This window comes from Melanotaenia boesemani, chromosome 17 (genome assembly GCF_017639745.1).
Source record: "Melanotaenia boesemani isolate fMelBoe1 chromosome 17, fMelBoe1.pri, whole genome shotgun sequence".
Lineage (NCBI taxonomy): Eukaryota > Metazoa > Chordata > Actinopteri > Atheriniformes > Melanotaeniidae > Melanotaenia > Melanotaenia boesemani.
In genome coordinates, this window is record NC_055698.1 from 16,956,720 (window position 1) to 16,974,525 (window position 17,806).

Consider the following 17,806-nt stretch of genomic DNA (forward strand, 5'->3'; position numbering starts at 1 on the left):
TGAAGAATCGACTACCGAATTATTTATTTTCATTTCATATTTGGTAATTGATACAAAAGTGTCCATGAAGCATTTATGTCACCCTATCAGAAAAATAAAAAAAACACAGATCAGATTCCATAGTTAAAATGTGAGCAATGTGTAATGACATAAAAAAAAAGTTCTTTTAAAGACCTGCTGAGTGGCATTTAACATTAACAACTTTTCTATGTATTATGCAGTTATGAGTGGTGGTAGTGATGGTGGTGATGATGTTCATGGTGGTGATGGTGATCATGTCTTTGGGCCAGAGTGACCTCACATGTAGGTAGACAGTTAGATATTTGACAGTCTCTTCCTGGCTGGACATGGAAGGCAGGATGTTTAAGGGGCGAAGCAGAATCTTGTACCCTGGAATAAAGCCTCCTGCAGGAGCGCTGCACATGAGGTTTGGTTGGATTGCACCATGAAGCGGGGTGTTGGCCATGTAACCTGCAGGTCTTTTCATCCCCTCTGCTCCTTTCTTTCTTGAATGACATGGCTTTATTTTTAAAAAACTGTTGGAGGGACTCTGTGTGCATGTAATCCTCACTGATTGCCACTGGATGGTGCTGAAGAGCAGAGCTGACTTCTTGTAGCCCCTGAAAAGATAAATCTAAGAGGGAAAAGGGATAGAAAAAGCATTATGGAAACTTTTGCAGTGAAGAATTTCCATTAGTGTAATAGTAATGGAGGAGTTCTTTACCTGTATTGTCAAACTTTGAGGAATAGTTCTCAATTCCAGCTAGATCCAGGTAGTGGTTTCTGCGCTCTATGTTTTCTCCCACACAATAGAGCCTCACTGGTTGGCCTCGCTCCTGAGATATACTTTGCTCCTTTTCTACTGCTGTATTCAGTGCAGGAGGGTGATAGTGTTTCATATTAAATACCATCATCAAATAAATTATATAGAGTCACAATGAAAATTAAATTTTATTATTTGTGTTATGTCTTGCCTGAGCAAGGTGAGGGAGTTACAACCAGCTTGATCTTTAGCGGTGTGGTTCTGCCATAAGGCTGCTTCACTGCTGCCTCCAGAACCTCGTACATGGAGAGTATCAGGCTGGACATATCCTGCAAAACATGCACATACACATTGCGTGAAGATACTTTCACAATAAAGGATGAAAACAACAACCAGAACATGAAGGTACCTCTTTTGTGACCTTGCCCGTGGTGTCAAAATTGTAGAGTGTGAAGACCCATTCCTGCCCAGGTTGATGCACTTTGCCATATAATGTGCCCTGTGATGAAATGTGCATATATAGTCATAATAGCAACACCAGTTTTAGATAATTAACACTGTATTTAGACAACATGCATGGTTTCTTTCTTTGGATTCTTTTTATTTATGTTAACTTAATATAAATCTGATTGGCCTGGCATAAAGACTGGAAGCAGATGAAAGTTTACTACTTTCCATAAAAAAGTGTACTTGATATAGTGTTATAACAAGTTGAAAATAAACCTTGAATGAAATGTATATATAATGTATAATGTCTATAATAATATCAAAATGTATATAAAGAGGGATGTTGGTGTCCTCTCTGGCTCTTTTAAGACAGATTGAGGCGGAGTGCAAAGGCTTCTAAAAATATAACAAAACAAACATGAAATTCTTTTTGAAAATCACGGACAACAACTCATCCGGGCTAAAGAGGAGAGTTAGCACTTTGCCTGTTACAAGAACACAGTTCAACAACCAGCATCTGTGATGATATGTAAATGCATTAGTGCAAGGTGCTTGAGCAATTTGATTGTCTGTAAAGGCCCCACTGAAAACTATATACAGGCTTGTGAGCATGACAATGTCAAACCCTTCTGCGTCTATTGTAAAAATATGGTCCAACACTAAAGGACAGTCCAGATCTGTCATCCACAGAGCACAATTAGCAATGAGACACATCAAACAATATGAGAATGAACAATGCAACATAACAAATGTTTAGCTGAAATCCTACAGAATGTCAAGCAAAAATGGGAAAATGTTTGTATTATTAGCCTCCTCGGTTAAAAAAACAACTGACAGTGTTGTTAAAAGAAGAGGAGATGCAGCACAGTGGTAAACATGCCTACTGTCCTGATGATTTTCAAATGTCTTATCATTAGTATAATCAATAAAATATAGTTACTGTGGTTTGCAATAGAGCTGTCACGATTTCTGATCTCATTTTGTGATTGTTGTGGCTGCATTCACCATGAAATTATTGCTATTTCAACAGAAATTCTGTTGCTATCAGAATATTCATTCATTCTCTGTACCGCTTACCATTGCGGGTTGCGGATAAGCAGGGCCAACACAGAAAGAGACAAACAACCATTCATGCTCACACTCACTCCTAGGGAGAATTTAGAGTAACCAATTAACCCAACATGCATGACTTTGGATGGTGGGAGGAAGCCGGAGAACTCACGCATACACGGGGAGAACATGCAAACTCTACCTATCAGAATAATTAAATTAAAACTATCAGAATAATTAATCAATTTTGTATTTTTTAATCTTCTTTATTTAAATTGCATTCAGTCATGTTTTGATTCATTTTCTTTATCTGAGATCTAATCATGATTTAAGTTTAAGTTTAAGGAACATTATATCAACATTTCATCATTAATATTAAATTGTGACAGTTTCCAAATCATTCTTTCCTGCTTTGATTAGCATTTTATAATTATTTTACAACACTGCTGGATTATAACTGATTTACACGAGTTGATGACTAGGGTTGTGAGAGGCCAAACAACAAATATTAAACATGTTACAATTTATTATTCAGACAAAAGAATAAAGACTCACTTTGGTATAAATACTCCTCTTCTTTGTTTTGTCCCTGAGCTGGAAGGTCTCAGGTGATTTCTGTGGTGGCAGAACCACTTAACAATAAAAAAGAAATGACAGTAATAACTGTTACAGCACAGTCAAGGTATATTATTATAATGCTAGCGTGCAATTTATTAACTCAGTATGTCTGAACATGGATAAATCCTCTAAGAACATTGTTGGTATGATTGTATGGGTCTCTACTCACCCTTGAAGTTGCTGTTATGTTCAGACTTGATTTTCTTCACTTCCACATACAAGTTCTGTTAAAAAAAGAGAAGAAAATAGAGTAAATAACCATGGAGTGGGGGAGGAAACAATTAAGTGATTTTTAGGTCCCCAGAGTGAGAGGAAGTAAACAGCATGTGGAGCAACTGTGGATTTTTTCTACTGCTTGTTTGTACTCAGTTCTTTCTGATGGAGTGAAGCAGTGATTTGAATCTTTCTGGGTTATTTACACATTAAAACAAACAAAAAGGAGACAGCCAAGAAGAAAGAGGAAAGGCATTTTGTACTGTTTAGACGTTCCTCTTTAAACAGCTGACATGCTGACCTTTTCTCCTCCATTACATATAACTAACATGTACCAGGAGTTCAAAACACTTTTTTTTAAACCCTTTTGAGTCTCGGACATTGGTGGGTTTTAGATATTTTTACTATTGCTATTACTATACTGTACTAGAAAAAAAAATCCTTATTGTTAGATATTAGCTAGAGGTTAAAGTTTATTTAAAATATTTGTTTTTAATATCAGTTGTGTGTGTGTGTGTGTGTAATAAAACAGTTCAGCTCTCTAGTTTGTTTTCTGGTGATTAGACTTTCTTCTGCAAAGCAAGACAGGACTGGAAGAACCAGCAAGACATTTCTTATCTGCCACCAAACAATCCATCTCCAGTGTCACACTGATGCTCTACCAGATGAGAAACAAAAGGAACGATAAGGTGAGTGTACCCTCATGCCCACACAACTGTTCAAATGCACACAATCCAACCTTCCTCTCACAGTTCGCTACACTCAGCCCATGAAACACCGATGCTTGCTTTGATTTCTACAGAAAGATGGAGCGATGATGCAGGTAGAAGAAAGGTGCATTTCTGGTTGTTCCAGTGTCTATCCATTTCAGTCTGTCTCTGCTCCTTTGTAACATCTTACTTAGTCAGACCATTGCTCGGGAATCAAGCTGCTAAATCTTCCTTTTTAAGTAAAAATAAATACAGTGAAGTGTTTTTGCAATGCAAAAAATGTTTGATAAGAGAAAACAACCAAACAAAACAATCTATTGTGAGTCTGTGTAACAGATATTTGAAAAGTGGGTATGTAAGCACAGAGTTAATGAGGCTCTATCTTCATTTTACTGCCTTGACTGTGTGAAAACTGTGACTTCGTGGCCTTTAAACACTTTACACATAATGCTGTTGCAAACATTAAAGATCAAGAGAGTCCAGATGCTATTTAAATGATTTAGAGATAAAATGGCTTACACAATGAGAAGTATTTGGTTTTCACAGCTAAAAGCACTTATGTTGTGGAGAATCTAATTATTTTAGGATGGAAAATCTTATTACAGGAAGTGCTCTAGCATTGATTAGCGCAGAAACTCCACAGCTCTTTAAACTTCTTAGCTGAGTCAACTTCTTCTTCCAAACTAGGATTTTCCAGAACCTTCACATACTAGGCAAACATTGTCCTTAGCTTTCAGTGTGAGTCTATTAACCTTAAAACAAGTTGTGCCCAAGAAGAGATCAAATACAGCAAATGGCATGTTGGCTGCTGAACACTTTTACCTTTAAAAATGGATGAATGAGTGACTTTGCTGTCTAACTTGAAAGCATGTGAGAATACTTTACTTTGACAATAAATAAATGAATAAATAAATAAAAAGCCCCTCGGCCCTTAATGTGTGCTTCACTATTAAAGCAGTATATGTGATGGCATTTGCTTAGTTCGCTGACCACACCTCAACATGCTTCATCACCCCTCCTCACATCTTTTCCACACACTCCATCAGGCTAGAGAAGGAAAGCAGTAACAGATGTGGAGATTTTTTTTTTCTGTTAGGAAAGTTGGGTATAAAGACTGTGCTGTGTGGATGGAGGGTGGCGGCGTTGTACTTCACAGACTTGGATGTCTCTTCACAGGAAGGGTGGAAGAATAAATAAACGACAACCTCCAAACATGTTTGATGTCTCCTTGAAGTGACATGAGTAAATACTGTTTGTCCCTCAGCTCAGAGCGACTGAAGAGAAGCTGTTGGCACTGGAATATACCAGTTTGACCAGGCTGCTCCTCTCTGTTTTCTTCTTGATTTTCTGCTGCATCATTTATTTGTTTTTAGAAATTTATGGTAGTCAGCTATTTTTTTAATTAAAAAAAGAGCAAAAATTGCCTCATAATTAATAAAAAAATATGTACAATGATTACAGACATGCTTACTGAAGAAGTTCATTGTGTAAAGAGTTGATCTCTTTTGTTACGTTTGAAGTAAATATGACTCATGAGACATACAAAGTAACTTTTAACAACTGCAACTTGACTAAAAGGAATACTTAGATGATTTGAAAGAAATAGGAAAGGAGATTGAACGGCTCAAGAACTGAACATGAGACCACTGGACCAGAGCTTCTTATCTATTAAAGATTGAAAAAGATTCGGAAACAAGTGAAAACAGTAATAAATCACTAAAAATAACCACAGACTGAAAACAGCTACAATTCAACTAAAACCCACTGATTAGTAACAACAAAAAGACTTAAAACAATATTTAAAAAAAAACCACTAAGATGTCGAAGAAACAGAAAATTACCAAAGTGACAACAAACTATTAAAGAGAGCCCTAAAATCATACAAAACAAGACTGGAGACAGCAACAGAGATTAAAAACAACCAGGAATAGATCTAAACCAAACAAATAAAGAAATGCTAAATGTATGCAAACAAAAATTAACACAACAGGAACAAAACCACTATAATCTGAGACCCAGATTTTTAGACCTGTGTGTTGCTTGTGTTATGAGGGATATGGGAGCCTACTGACTGCGTATTAAAACAAACAATGCCTTTTTGGATTCTTCCCTTTGACTTTGGATTGTGATAAAGAAATATTCCACTCATACCATCTGTAAGTTTATCCATGCGGCTGTAGAGTCTAAACTACAACGCTAATGAGCCATACGGAAGAGTTGTGTTTTTCACGCTGCTGATCTCAGCCTCGGAAAGACACCATACAACACTATCCTTAACTCTGCTAATTCAACATTGCAATGGGAAAGAAAATCAATTTCAGCACAGTGAGTTCTTGGACTGTCAGTAAAATGTCTAAGTGTATGATGATAATAAGTTTACTTCTGTCAGTTTAGTTTTGTTGATGCTGTGCTCCATCTCTCTTTCACAGGTCAGCACGCTGGAAGACAAACTACCACCTACACAACATAAGACAGGTTAGAAAGACAAAGAAGCCACATTATATAGTGTACATTATCTTTGTCGGGAGTCTCACCTTCCGGATTCTGTCTGCGGTTCGAAACTGTTCAAATAATGAGAGAAATGTCAAAGCCTGTAAGTTTCGGTAAAATAAATGCACAGCTCATGCATGATAAGAAATGTCTTACCATGTTTGGACAGAAATTTGCCCATGTTTTGATCAACAAAGATTTTAATCAGCACAACGCGGTGAATGTTAGAGCAGAGTCCATCAGGATACATTGACACAGTGAGCTGCTGCACGGCGGAGAACCTAAATGTTGGGATAATTGTCAAAGAGGAAAGAGGCGAAGCAAGAGGATTCGCTTTCACGTGCTTCCGCTTTCGACTCCATGTTTATACAAAACATGCTAACAGCGGTTTAGCTTTTTGTTATGACTTTTACTTGACTTAACGTTAGCAACTTTATTCTGCTCTTGTTATTAAAAAGTGCATTTACGCGTTTTTGATCAATACTAGATGGAAACTAACAATTTGCAAGTTAATGGTTGGAACCATTGAATGTGATGAAAAGAATATTTAAGTTCTTTATCATCACAAATGTGTGGATATACCTCAAAGAAATAGTGTCCAAGACAGTCCAGTATCACTAAACTACAAACTGTTTGCTGAAAAAAAAATAAAAATAAAATAAAGGTCCACCCTAACAGAGCTAAAATACCCATATGACACTGTAATGATCCTTAACAAGCTGACACTTGCCAAGGATGCTGTTAGAAAACATTGATGACATGATAAGCTTTGCCTGTCCTTTTGAACATATCCAAGATGTAAATATAAAAATACTGCTTACAATATTACAATTACAATATTGGGAAGAAACAGCCATTTTTAAATTTAAAACATCCTAATATCTTTAATACTTAAGAGTATAATTGAGGCAGGGAAAATGTTTTAGTAGTGTATTATTATTATTATTATTATTATCATCATAGGCGTTACTATTTTTTTAAAGAATCAGTCAAAATTAGAGGTGGAATTTTTTATTATCATCAAATACAAAAGTTATAGTCCAATGTTGCAGTAAGTAACTAATTTACAGTATAGTTTAAATTTCTTTTCCTTTTTTGTTCTAAGTTGCCTTTAAACTGAAATAGCTACAGTGGCATGTTTTTTTTTTTTATTATTATTATTATATAACACAAATGTACATTAATCTGTTTGAATGCAACAGAATAAGTCCATATCACAGTCCTGCTAACTGCCACTGCTGGCAGACTCTTTGACAGTGAGTGCTGGTGAGGGTCCTATGTGGGTCCAGATGTAGCCTTTTTCAGGACGAATAGGGATAGTTGGAAACGGGGAGCTCCGTGACTTGAAATATTCAGAAGGAGCGTGACACACAAACTCCAGGTACTCCATCTTTCTGGGCAGATCCTCTTCTGGACCTGATACACAATACATGGTTCTTAGTCCAAGTCAAACACATCACATAAATAACAACAAGAAAAAAAGACATAATCTGTATAATTGCTCACCAACAATGTACGTCCCAGGATCAAACTGGTCCTTTGGGCTGGCCTGAGTGGGAATGAGCCATGTAAGTGCTGCACTCTTTTCACAGTATTGGTCCTGCACAAATCCTCTGATCTGGGCATAGTAAGACTTCCCATCCTCCTCATCTGTCACCTTGATCACATCACCTGTCTGGTAGTATACACCCTGTGGACACAAAACAGATAAACGAAAACAAACAAACAAACACACACACACACACACACACACACACACACATAAAATGAAATTTTGCAATAAAAAACTGAGCTGTTATTCTTGGTTAGAATGAACACAATACCTTATAAAATACAGATTCTGATGTGATGATTGTTGCTACAGATTCTGGGGCTTTGATTGGCTGTGGAAGAGATAAAAAAGTCAATTCCAAAAACACATCAGGCAGAAATAATAACAAAAAAAAAAGACTTCAATGTAGTTTTACATTACATTTTTAAGTTTAAATATGTGTCTTCTTCCTTTTCCTTTTGTTGACACTTTCTTCTCAGAAGCAGGAGCTTTGTACTTGGTGCTTCTCAGCCGTGCAGACCTCCTGTGAATCTCCTGCTTAGACTTCAAACGTGTGAATATAAGTCAGGATACTTGACTGCAGCCTTCTCGTTTAAAGGAAAAAAATCTACAATATCAAGGGCATCAGCTAACCACAGCTGGATTCTAAATCCTTGATATGCATGTAATCTTATTTCATTCTAAACACAATATAGGCAATAACGTTGAACCAAATTATAAAAACAGAAATGCTATATATAAATAAAGTAGACAATGTTATTAGATATCTAGGGGACGCCGTTTTTGCCCTCAGATTACAGATGAAGTTGCTGCAATTCATAAAATCCCCCTTCTGTTACCAACTAAGCTGTACAAAGACAAGCATATCCCAAACATAAAAATCTAAACATGAAGTATCTCTTCAGTATGACCTGCCTGCTTTCCCCCGCCATTGCTGGGCTGCGTGCTGGAGGACAAGGAGGGCCCTGATGCTCCGCCGCTGCTGCTCTTTCCTGTGCAGTTATTGCACAGTATTTCACCCTGGTTTCCTTTCTTCCACATCGAGGAAGAGTTCGTCTTACAGACCGCACAGCACGGTTTCAAACCCAGAGGCATCTTTAAAAGTCAATCAACGACGCCAGCCAGAGAAAACGAACACAGCTGTGTTCAACAATGAGATCCGCTGCTAACGTTATAAATCTCACCGATGTAATTCCAGCAGATGGCACCATCAGAGGGATTGATATTTCCACGCTGCGACATTTAGGGAGATGATTTCCGACATAAAATGAACAGCAAAGAGAAGTGGAATAAGTAACCACCGGCACTGTTTATTTATGCTCGCAATTTGTTGCCATTGCTAGCTCCAATTCTCTTCTTCTCTGCTGGGGTCTGATTTTGGCTCTTCTTCTGTGGTAATAAGAGTACTTGTTTAAGCACAGCGCCACCACGAGAATGGCGGAAATGGTAACACGCTGCATATCTGCTTAATGGAGAATCTACAAAACTCATTTTCAACAAGTTGGAAATTGTTTAAAAAAATAAATAATATATAATAATATATATGTTATATATATTAATAATTATATTAATAATTTCCCGCATCTCTTCGACAAACATTGTTTTGTTTCTAGAAAAATGTAAATAAATCTACAATTTAATACCAGAGACATGCACAAAAAATATTTGGAGAAAAAAAAAGAGAGCGGGAGAGAGAGAGAGAGAGAGAGAGAGAGAGAGAGAGAGAGAGAGAGAGAGAGAGAACTGTTTCAACTGTCTATAATTTAAGTTGTTTTGGATGATTTAAGTGGTGATGGCGAGTATGTCAGGATTTAGTGTAAAAATAGTATAAAGCAGACTTTCACATCAAACGAAGTAGGTCATGTGCTCTGTTTCCAGATTCCTTTGTGTATTTATTGCTCAGCATAAAGGAAGGAGCAGGAGTAAACCACTTATTACATCCAGGGAGAAGACGTAGAGGAATAGAAGTACCCTAGAGTTCAGCTCTAAAACAAACTAAAATGGAAAAGCAACATAGAGGCATCTACTATCATGCTTTTTTCTTTGTTTATTTATGTGTTTATATTCTGTGGATGTTTCTACATTTTCTTAAATAAATGCGCGTTTAAAGAATGACAAGATGTTTTGCATTATCAATTCTTAGTTGACTGCGACAAATTGCAGCACCAGAAAGGTTAGTTTTTAGAGTTTTATGAAGTATAACTATAAACTACGCACGCTGCTGAATCCAATATGTCGACTCTGTAATGTTTGAAACAGAAGTGGTAGAAAAACTAGCTAATGCTCCTCCACTCCAGCAGGTGGCGGTGATTAAAAACTAAGGCCATCAAATAATTTGACAAAGACGAAGAAGAAAACATGCGTCACCATTCAAAACATCCCCTGGGTGACTGTCTGGCGCTGCGCTCTCTAAAACATGTCTCAAAATAATCCTGACAAAGACGACCAAACGTCGGGAGCCAAAAAGATGATCTCTCTGCCGATATCCAGAGTGAGGCTGATCATGAAGAGCTCCCCTGATGTGTCGAGCATTAACCAGGACGCCCTTTTCCTCACCACCAAGGCTACAGTAAGCTGCAGTTTAATGCTACATCATCGGTTGCTTGAGCGATGCTAACTTATCAGCTCCTCCATGACTCGCTGCTAACAGGGGTTAGCGCCGTTAGCTGTTCGTTTAAACTAAGAAATCAACTGCTCTGGGCTTTGGTGGACACTTGTAAGTTTCTGTTTTGTGTTGTGTTATTGAAGGAGCTGTTTGTCCAGCACTTGGCTCTGTCCTCGTTCAACAACGGCTCCGGGAAGGAAACCAACACTCTGTCATACAGCGACCTGGCTAAAGCCGCGGAGGAGACCGAGACTTTCCACTTTCTCACAGGTGAGACCCACCTTAGCTGTTTAACTGAGTCACTCTCCAGACTTGAGCAGCAATGGAGTGAAAGAATATCTGATGAACAAAATAAGTAGTAATAATAAAATGTTAAAACAGGAATTAAATAAGAGCGAGGATTACAAGCTATATAGAAGATAAACAGAAGTATTTACAGTGTGCAGAAGTGTATAAATGTGATAAATAAAAACATAAAAGCATAAGTGACCTTGTGGAAGTGACAGAGCGAGTATTACAGTTAGTTAATGTAGTGTATATTTTTTATGTAAAAATTCTAACCATATGGCAAACACAGTGGTGTAATGATAGAGTTATTTCATCTGTTATTTTCCTGGTTGAGGATTCTTATGGATTGGGGATCATAGCTCCTCTTTGTTTTAGTTTTCCAGGCTGCAGAGCCATTGCCTGAGTTCAGCAGCCTGACATTTGCTGGGATGGGTAGAGTCCTTCAGGATTTTAACATCCCTGCTTCTGCAGTGTCCAGTGTAAATGTCCTGCAGAGAGGACAGTTCAGATTGACTTATATAATTGTTAACACATATTTGCTTTAACACAAGGTATATTAAAGTATGTAAAGTATATAAAATGATCACTGAATGTAAACATATTGTACTATGTTTAAAAAACATTTTATTTACAGATAAAAATAAACAAACAAAAGGATAATAAAAATAAGAACCGATAGTAACAATGAAATACAGTATTATTAAAAACACTTAATAGTAAAGCTCAGGATAAGTCACTCACACCACAAGTTGCAGCCTTCAAAATGATCATAAAAGGATTAAAATCTGTTCCTGTTTGTAGTAATTTTAGTTGTATTTGGCTTAATATTCGCTCAATATGTAGAGCATGAGTATGACTACAGCTTGTTCATGAATGGCACAAATTGGCTAGAATATTAGTTGGCCCGATATGACATTATTTTATCCATGAACACTGTCCTAATTAATTTAACAGGAACTATGCCACATATTTTTTCATACAAACAATAAACATGTTTAATTATTTATCTATCACAATGGAGCATTTCATTCTTCCCTGCACATGTTTCATTATTGTATCTTTATTGACTTTTCATCACCTTTAAAAGTGTATATTAACTGTTATTAGCAAACATATTAATGTTGTTGACACACTGATTTTTTTATTTTTGCTGTTGCTACTGGAAAGTCAATCTTTACAGTGAGATTGCTTTGGTCAGCCACGGCTAATCCAGGAAAAATGAGCCATTTTTTGCATAATCTATGGAAATGTATTCAGAAGACAGTATTAATGCACCATAACTTTTATTTTTTTTTCTTTTACCTGACAGATATTTTGCCAAAGAAGATCTTGGCTCAAGATTACCTCAAGTCTTTGGAGCAAATGCAAGAAGAGGAAGCAGATTTTTAAGAAGAAAACGACTTTCCTGTCTGGACAGATGTGATCACATGTACATGTCCTGCCTTTCACTGAGAGCTGCGTGACTTTCAGAAAAGACACTTTGATCTCCCTCTGTGCTTCAGTAAGTTCATGTAGAGGTGTAGGTCAAAATCAGAGGACACTGAACTGAGAGTAAATCCAGAGAATCAAGTGAAGACTCAGAGATCAAATGCAAAGAAAATGGGACACAGGGTCTTAAGAATATAGGTAACAAGATTGTTTCGGAGCAAATAAAATGTGTGACATTGGTTTAAAAAGAGCAGAATAAGACTAACTGCAACTCAGTCAGACCTTAGATTTTCTGTAGAATGGATTTTCTGTTTAAAGTGATTACTTTTTTTTTTTTTTTGGGTTAAAGTTCTCCCATAGCTGATAAGGCAGTTGGTATGAGTTTGCATTTTAGCCACTACAGCTGATTGTCTGAGGGTTTTCTGGTGGCAGAATCTAAATTTAATGCATGTTTTGCCTGGACCAGGAGTGAAATGTTTTTCTCTTAACAGCCTGCAGGTGAATTCCACATAAAAGACCAGTACCTGGAAATCCATTCCACACAGCTGGAGCACAGATGTCTCAGCACCTGAGTTACTACTGCCTTTAAAACATGATTGACGTGGATGCATTGTTTTAGAGATACTGACATTCATTTCAAAATCTAAAATGCAGACGTTACTTATTATTTGCTAAACATATTTAAGAAATGTATTTTTTTTAGCTCATAAATACTTGAAAGTTGTTTGAACTAATCTAAAGTTCAAATACCTCTGTTTCTCCAGTGTAACTAGAAAGCCACTGAAAATGCTCTTCCCAAATTAAAATTCACATTCAGTCCACTAGATGTGAGTTTTTAAAATGTATACAAGTTAAAAAAAGCATCCTTTTGTTGTATTTGCAAATCTGTGATTTAGATTTGATATGAAAATAAAGATTGGTGCTGTACTGAATATCATTTATGGCCTCGATCATAAAGAGATAGGTGTGAAATTACCATTGTGAAGGCTGACAACTCACTCAATCTCTTCACAATTTCACAAGTGTGTTGCAGTTTTACTAGAGGTTTAATAAGACCATAAAAATCTCCATATGGTAGACGCTTACAAACAGCAACATGTTCACCTTAACAGCTGATTCCAGGTCACAGATTTTGCTTAGGCAGGTGAGCCTCTGACATAAGATGGATATTAAATATGTTTTCTCTCAAACTAAACGAGGATGAGGATGCATGCACTGGCTACATTTTTCTACAAAAGGTTTGTATATAAATACTGTTTAAATAAGAAGTGTCCAACTCTCACTGTTGGATGAGTTTGCTGAGTCGAAGCTGAATATTGAGCAGAGTCTTCTCTAAAGTAGAAAACTGCTCCTCCAGGTGGTCTGCCATGTGTCCTCTTCCATCTATAGCGTCCCTTGTACTGGAAAGGCGCTCCTTCAGGCTATATAGGATGATAAAACCACAAATAAATAAAACTTTTTGACCCAGCCTTACAAAAATTGTATTTGTTCATGTTCCCTCTCATCTCATAAAGGGAAAACATGGAGTTAATTACTGATGTTCCACAACTTTTGGTAGAGCCAGTGCCTCCCATCAGCCAGGTGTCCAGACAGATGACTATTGGAAATTACTTGGAAAGACTCAGCTTTTCTAGAAAGTCCTCTTGTGTTAATTTGAGGTTAAACAAGCAATAGCGATGCAGGCTTCCTGAGTCCCTCACTAATAACCATTTACAGGCAGCTGCTGTGTTAAGGTTTCTGGTCTTTGCAAAGTACAACAGATTAGGTGTGCATGTCAACACAGATATGAGAAACCACATGACCTACACTTAGTCAGGCACTGCACTATTCAAACTGTTTGGCATGGGTGTTGCACTACTGGAATGGTGGACAGTCCACGTGATCAAATCACCTCATAGTCTAGTTGAAATTCTAAAAAAAAAAAGTATCTGCATTAAAACATCCCCAAATATTATTCTAAAGCAACCTGTTATATGTTGGTTGTGCAAAGACAGTAGGTTGTCAATTACCATATGACTAATTAGCATATCAAAATATAAGGGCACAGCCTTTACCAGAGCTGTTTCTCGACCTCTTTTATCTCTTATATGATGGAGACTGAAACACTGGGAAATTTCCTCTTTTGTGTGAAAATTGAAGAATCACATAGATCTTCAGATGACTCATAGAGCGTCATATAATTATATAGACAATAAGAATTTATTAATATTTTGAAACATGCCACTGCAGAAATAGTACTTGCATAAAATTTGACAAAAAAACAAAACAAAACAAAAAAACAAAACAAACAAAAAAACAACAACTGTATTTTAGTGTCTGGGTGTGGCTATATAGTGTGAACATTTGATGCATGTTTACCCACATGTTTGTGTAGGTATGACCTGGCATTCTACTAAATATTACAACACCTCTGCTGAATATTACATGCATATCCACGATTATATGAAAGTGAGAAAGAGACTACTTTAGTCTAAAGTGTACATCTTAATATCTATTGGACTGATTATGACATTTTATGTAAACACTCATAAGTTCTTTTATTTGTTGAGGATTAAGTCAAGTAAAATTTTCCCTTTGCTCATTCCTTGCAAAAACCAAAGGTAATCCCTTCAGCTTCAGTGATACTTTTGCTACATTTTTTTAGTTGTGAGCAACTGTATCGTAGAAATATAGTTCATATAAAATATTAGGTAGATATTCAATATGTTTAAGCTGCTGAGCTACACATCTGTAGTCCAGAGAGTAATTAGGATTAGGTCCAACAATCTTAAAAGGATGCGCACATTAAGGCCCCGAAGTTCTAAGATTCTTCACAGACCTGATAAAGAAATAAAGTCTATTTGCTCACCTTGTGAGGACCCCTTGCTCCTTTCCCTCTTTCCTCTTCTCCTTCAGAGAGACAAACACAGTCTCCATTGTTTGCATTGTTTCTACCACACTCTGGTGGTCTGAGCGGATACCCTGCACCTCTTCTCTGGCTTGATGGTTATAAGAGATTCCTTCCTCCTCCACCCCGCTGGAGGTGGACACAGCCTGCAGGGCAGCTCTATTCTGCAGAACAAGCAGACGAGACTTGGCAAACTCAACAGGTCCTGCTATGTTTTCCCAGCAGATCGGAGGGGATGGTGGCAACCAGAAACGCTGTGTGCAGTTGACTTGTTTTTCTGGAGTCTCTGTTACAAAGGGGCTGTCACCAGGGAAACTTTGGAGCAAGTGCAGAAGAGATGACCCAGAGCCCCATTCCCAGTCCTCTAGGTCTGGCTCACCTGATGCTTGCTCAGAGCGGAAAGTAGGAAGAGGACCTGCTGGTCCTGGGTCCTCTGCCAGGGAACAGATAACAGGCAAAAAGCAGCAGGATAAGCAGAGCCAGGCCCTGCTCACAGTCCAGCAGAGCATCTCCAAACTGGCTTTAACAGGAAGCATCACACATGATTAGATTTGCTGGCACGGTGACAGACTACCTTGAACCAATATTGTTTTTACTGACATAAAGCTAAAGTTATTAAGTTCTTACACAGATAGAAATTATACCATTTCATTTAAATAGTTAAAAATTTTTTTAGCACAAACTGTGTTTGAAGAACAAACTCAGATCTTACTGACCAATAATTTCCTTTTGTTTGACAAGAAATGACATGAATAAGAAAAAAAAAACTAATTTATCTACAAAACAGATGATGTCATATTGACTTCACAGAAACAATACTTTATGCTTTGCTGCTATCACATACTTATTCACCACATACGCCGTAACTTATAACACAAATTATAAGCTGCATATATGAAAAACATGGAATACATTCGTGTTTTATTTGTACCGAGTTAAATTTAACATGTAGCTTCGTGTTGGCAGCTAAATGAACAACGTAACGACAGCTGCTGAGAAAACCAGGCTTTTCAATTTAGCACATTTAATAAACAAATATTAACATAATTCTAAACAGCTGTGAAGAAGTAACGTTTGTGTAGTGTGCATTAAATAAACATAACTTACCTTGAGAAACAAAGGAGGACAGAGCAGTCCGTGTGTGTCTGTACGTGCTTGTGCGCGTGCGGCTGCGCTCCTTTGGAGCCTGAAGTCGTCGGAAAAATTGAGTCGACTGCAGCCTGTTAAATACAATCTGAATGACTTTTTACTGCCTGCAGCAGATCCAGGGTTTCCCTTCAGAGTCGATGTAAAACGTAACGCAAAGGAGCGTCGTCGTGTCTAAAAGTGTAAACGCCTTGCTGCAAAAAGAAAATTACTTATGGCAATGCTTTTCTGCAGCTAAAGCTCGTTTTAACAGTGCATTTAACTGAACTCAGTATAATTAGTATTAACATAAGCTTGTAAGCTAGTATTTTTTTTCCTTTCTTTTCTCTCTCTTCCCTTTCCTTTTCTTTTCTTCTTATGAATGGAAGGGCTGGAGGTGGTGTGATGCTCCTGGTATTTATTAGGTGTTTTACAATGTCCTAAACAGGAAGCGCTACAGGATCAAATATGGCCAAATTTCAATATCTTAACTAATTTACTGTGCAATCTTGCCTGTACAAGTTGTTTTTGTAACATCACAGACTTTAAAATGATCATTGTGTTAATCTTCTTTCTGTTTAAAGACAAAACATTTTAAAAAGGTACTAAAACTATCTGAAACCTGGGGAAGTTGTCTGAGGTTTATACTCTGACATAAGCAACAAGGAATGGGACATATTTTGGCACAAACAAGTGAGGGTGTTGTAATCAGGGGGCAGTAACATGAGCCACAAAAGACCAACCTCTGAGACAGAATGTGTTTGAGGATGAATTGTCAGACTTAATTTTTGCAAATCCCCAATATGGGGCTTTTACTCTCTCTGGCCTGCAAATTACCTTCAAGAAAAAAATGTAAGTTCAACCTGAAGTTTGATAAACTTGTCCTTCCTGTAGAAAAATGTTAATATTTTAAAACTCTCCAGCCCCACTGACTCACTCTTTCTTGCTTGTTTGTTTGGCTGCTGTTGCATCTCCTGTTTGAAATGTCAGTGTGATTAATTTTTTCTTCTTGCATCATTTTATACAACTCACATTTGCATTTGATACTATAGCATTTATTATGGGTAGTATTCCTATAAAAGGAGTAAACTATGACTAAATTTAACATCTTTAAAAGACACAAAAGATTCTATCTTTTCTATCTATCATAAGATTCTAGTGTCTTGTCAGCAGGGGGTTCACCCTAAACTATTCATGTATATTACATATATTACATTTTGTCTTCAAAAACTTGATCAAATAGGTCACACTCTTAGCTCTTCATCTTTCAGTCAGAAACAGAGGAGCTCTTATCCTTCAATATTAAAACTTTTAAGATAGGTTCATTCAGATTTGTCCATGCAAATTTGCTTTTGGTTTTCAACTGTGATTTATCTACAGGTTGTTTCTATGTCCTACCCCTTGAATGTTTTTATTTTCTTATTGAAATAATTGAGGTAGAACAATAAATACAAACCTGTTGAATTTTTGCAGAAGTTTCTAATCTTAAAAATTGAATTGCAACAAACTAACACACATAGTCTTATAAATATTTCAGTACTGCCCAGTAAAGGCAAGTTTATTTGTATTGTACATTTCATGTACAGGACAATTCAAAGTGCTTTATGTAAAACATTAAAAGTATTGCAGA

At 37.0% G+C, this 17,806-nt stretch overlaps 4 protein-coding genes across 8 annotated transcripts; 1 reads left to right on the forward strand and 3 right to left on the reverse strand.

The window, feature by feature from the left end:
• Window positions 1-9: 9 nt before the first annotated feature.
• LOC121657048 (protein naked cuticle homolog 2-like) lies at window positions 10-6,703 on the reverse strand. Of its 4 annotated transcripts, none has more exons than XM_042012408.1 (9): window positions 6,448-6,703; window positions 6,336-6,362; window positions 6,182-6,258; window positions 3,048-3,102; window positions 2,816-2,892; window positions 1,173-1,262; window positions 975-1,092; window positions 725-862; window positions 10-634 (listed from the first exon to the last, which is right to left on the reverse strand). In XM_042012408.1, the coding sequence occupies exons 1-9, from the start codon at window positions 6,539-6,541 to the stop codon at window positions 222-224; spliced, it is 1,089 nt and encodes a 362-aa protein (XP_041868342.1). In that variant the 5' UTR covers window positions 6,542-6,703; the 3' UTR covers window positions 10-221. The 4 variants fall into 4 exon arrangements, with proteins under 4 accessions (XP_041868342.1, XP_041868341.1, XP_041868343.1 ...); XM_042012407.1 differs by having other exon boundaries at window positions 725-865; window positions 6,448-6,630; XM_042012409.1 differs by lacking the exon at window positions 6,182-6,258 and having other exon boundaries at window positions 725-865; window positions 6,313-6,362; window positions 6,448-6,633.
• A 705-nt stretch (window positions 6,704-7,408) lies between these two features.
• On the reverse strand, window positions 7,409-9,214 carry gatad1 (GATA zinc finger domain containing 1). The gene is made up of 5 exons (XM_042012411.1): window positions 8,759-9,214; window positions 8,264-8,386; window positions 8,115-8,174; window positions 7,798-7,981; window positions 7,409-7,707 (listed from the first exon to the last, which is right to left on the reverse strand). Exons 1-5 carry the CDS (start codon window positions 8,936-8,938, stop codon window positions 7,517-7,519), a joined length of 738 nt encoding a protein of 245 aa, XP_041868345.1. The 5' UTR covers window positions 8,939-9,214; the 3' UTR covers window positions 7,409-7,516.
• A 984-nt stretch (window positions 9,215-10,198) lies between these two features.
• chrac1 (chromatin accessibility complex subunit 1) lies at window positions 10,199-13,096 on the forward strand. The gene is made up of 3 exons (XM_041967166.1): window positions 10,199-10,412; window positions 10,592-10,718; window positions 12,046-13,096. Exons 1-3 carry the CDS (start codon window positions 10,260-10,262, stop codon window positions 12,123-12,125), a joined length of 360 nt encoding a protein of 119 aa, XP_041823100.1. The 5' UTR covers window positions 10,199-10,259; the 3' UTR covers window positions 12,126-13,096.
• si:ch211-57n23.1 lies at window positions 11,881-16,570 on the reverse strand. 2 transcript variants are annotated; one of them, XM_041967165.1, is made up of 3 exons: window positions 16,159-16,570; window positions 15,013-15,567; window positions 11,881-13,585 (listed from the first exon to the last, which is right to left on the reverse strand). In XM_041967165.1, exons 2-3 carry the CDS (start codon window positions 15,558-15,560, stop codon window positions 13,444-13,446), a joined length of 690 nt encoding a protein of 229 aa, XP_041823099.1. In that variant the 5' UTR covers window positions 15,561-15,567; window positions 16,159-16,570; the 3' UTR covers window positions 11,881-13,443. The 2 variants fall into 2 exon arrangements, with proteins under 2 accessions (XP_041823099.1, XP_041823098.1); XM_041967164.1 differs by having other exon boundaries at window positions 15,013-15,571.
• Window positions 16,571-17,806: the final 1,236 nt, after the last annotated feature.

Coding starts and splice junctions, on each gene's coding strand:
- LOC121657048 (XM_042012407.1), bottom strand. CDS start 6,541: ATGTATCCTGATGGACTCTGCTCTAACATTCACCGCGTTGTGCTGATT. Junction 3,103..6,181: donor ACAAAACTAAACTGACAGAA/GTAAACTTATTA, acceptor TTTTTTTAACAG/AACTTGTATGTGGAAGTGAA. Junction 635..724: donor CTCAAAGTTTGACAATACAG/GTAAAGAACTCC, acceptor TTTCCCTCTTAG/ATTTATCTTTTCAGGGGCTA.
- chrac1 (XM_041967166.1), top strand. CDS start 10,260: ATGTCTCAAAATAATCCTGACAAAGACGACCAAACGTCGGGAGCCAAA. Junction 10,413..10,591: donor TCCTCACCACCAAGGCTACA/GTAAGCTGCAGT, acceptor GTGTTATTGAAG/GAGCTGTTTGTCCAGCACTT. Junction 10,719..12,045: donor GACTTTCCACTTTCTCACAG/GTGAGACCCACC, acceptor TTTACCTGACAG/ATATTTTGCCAAAGAAGATC.
- gatad1 (XM_042012411.1), bottom strand. CDS start 8,938: ATGCCTCTGGGTTTGAAACCGTGCTGTGCGGTCTGTAAGACGAACTCT. Junction 8,175..8,263: donor ACATATTTAAACTTAAAAAT/GTAATGTAAAAC, acceptor TCTCTTCCACAG/CCAATCAAAGCCCCAGAATC. Junction 7,982..8,114: donor CAGAATCTGTATTTTATAAG/GTATTGTGTTCA, acceptor TTGTGTCCACAG/GGTGTATACTACCAGACAGG.
- si:ch211-57n23.1 (XM_041967165.1), bottom strand. CDS start 15,560: ATGCTCTGCTGGACTGTGAGCAGGGCCTGGCTCTGCTTATCCTGCTGC. Junction 13,586..15,012: donor GAGCAAGGGGTCCTCACAAG/GTGAGCAAATAG, acceptor CATCCTATATAG/CCTGAAGGAGCGCCTTTCCA.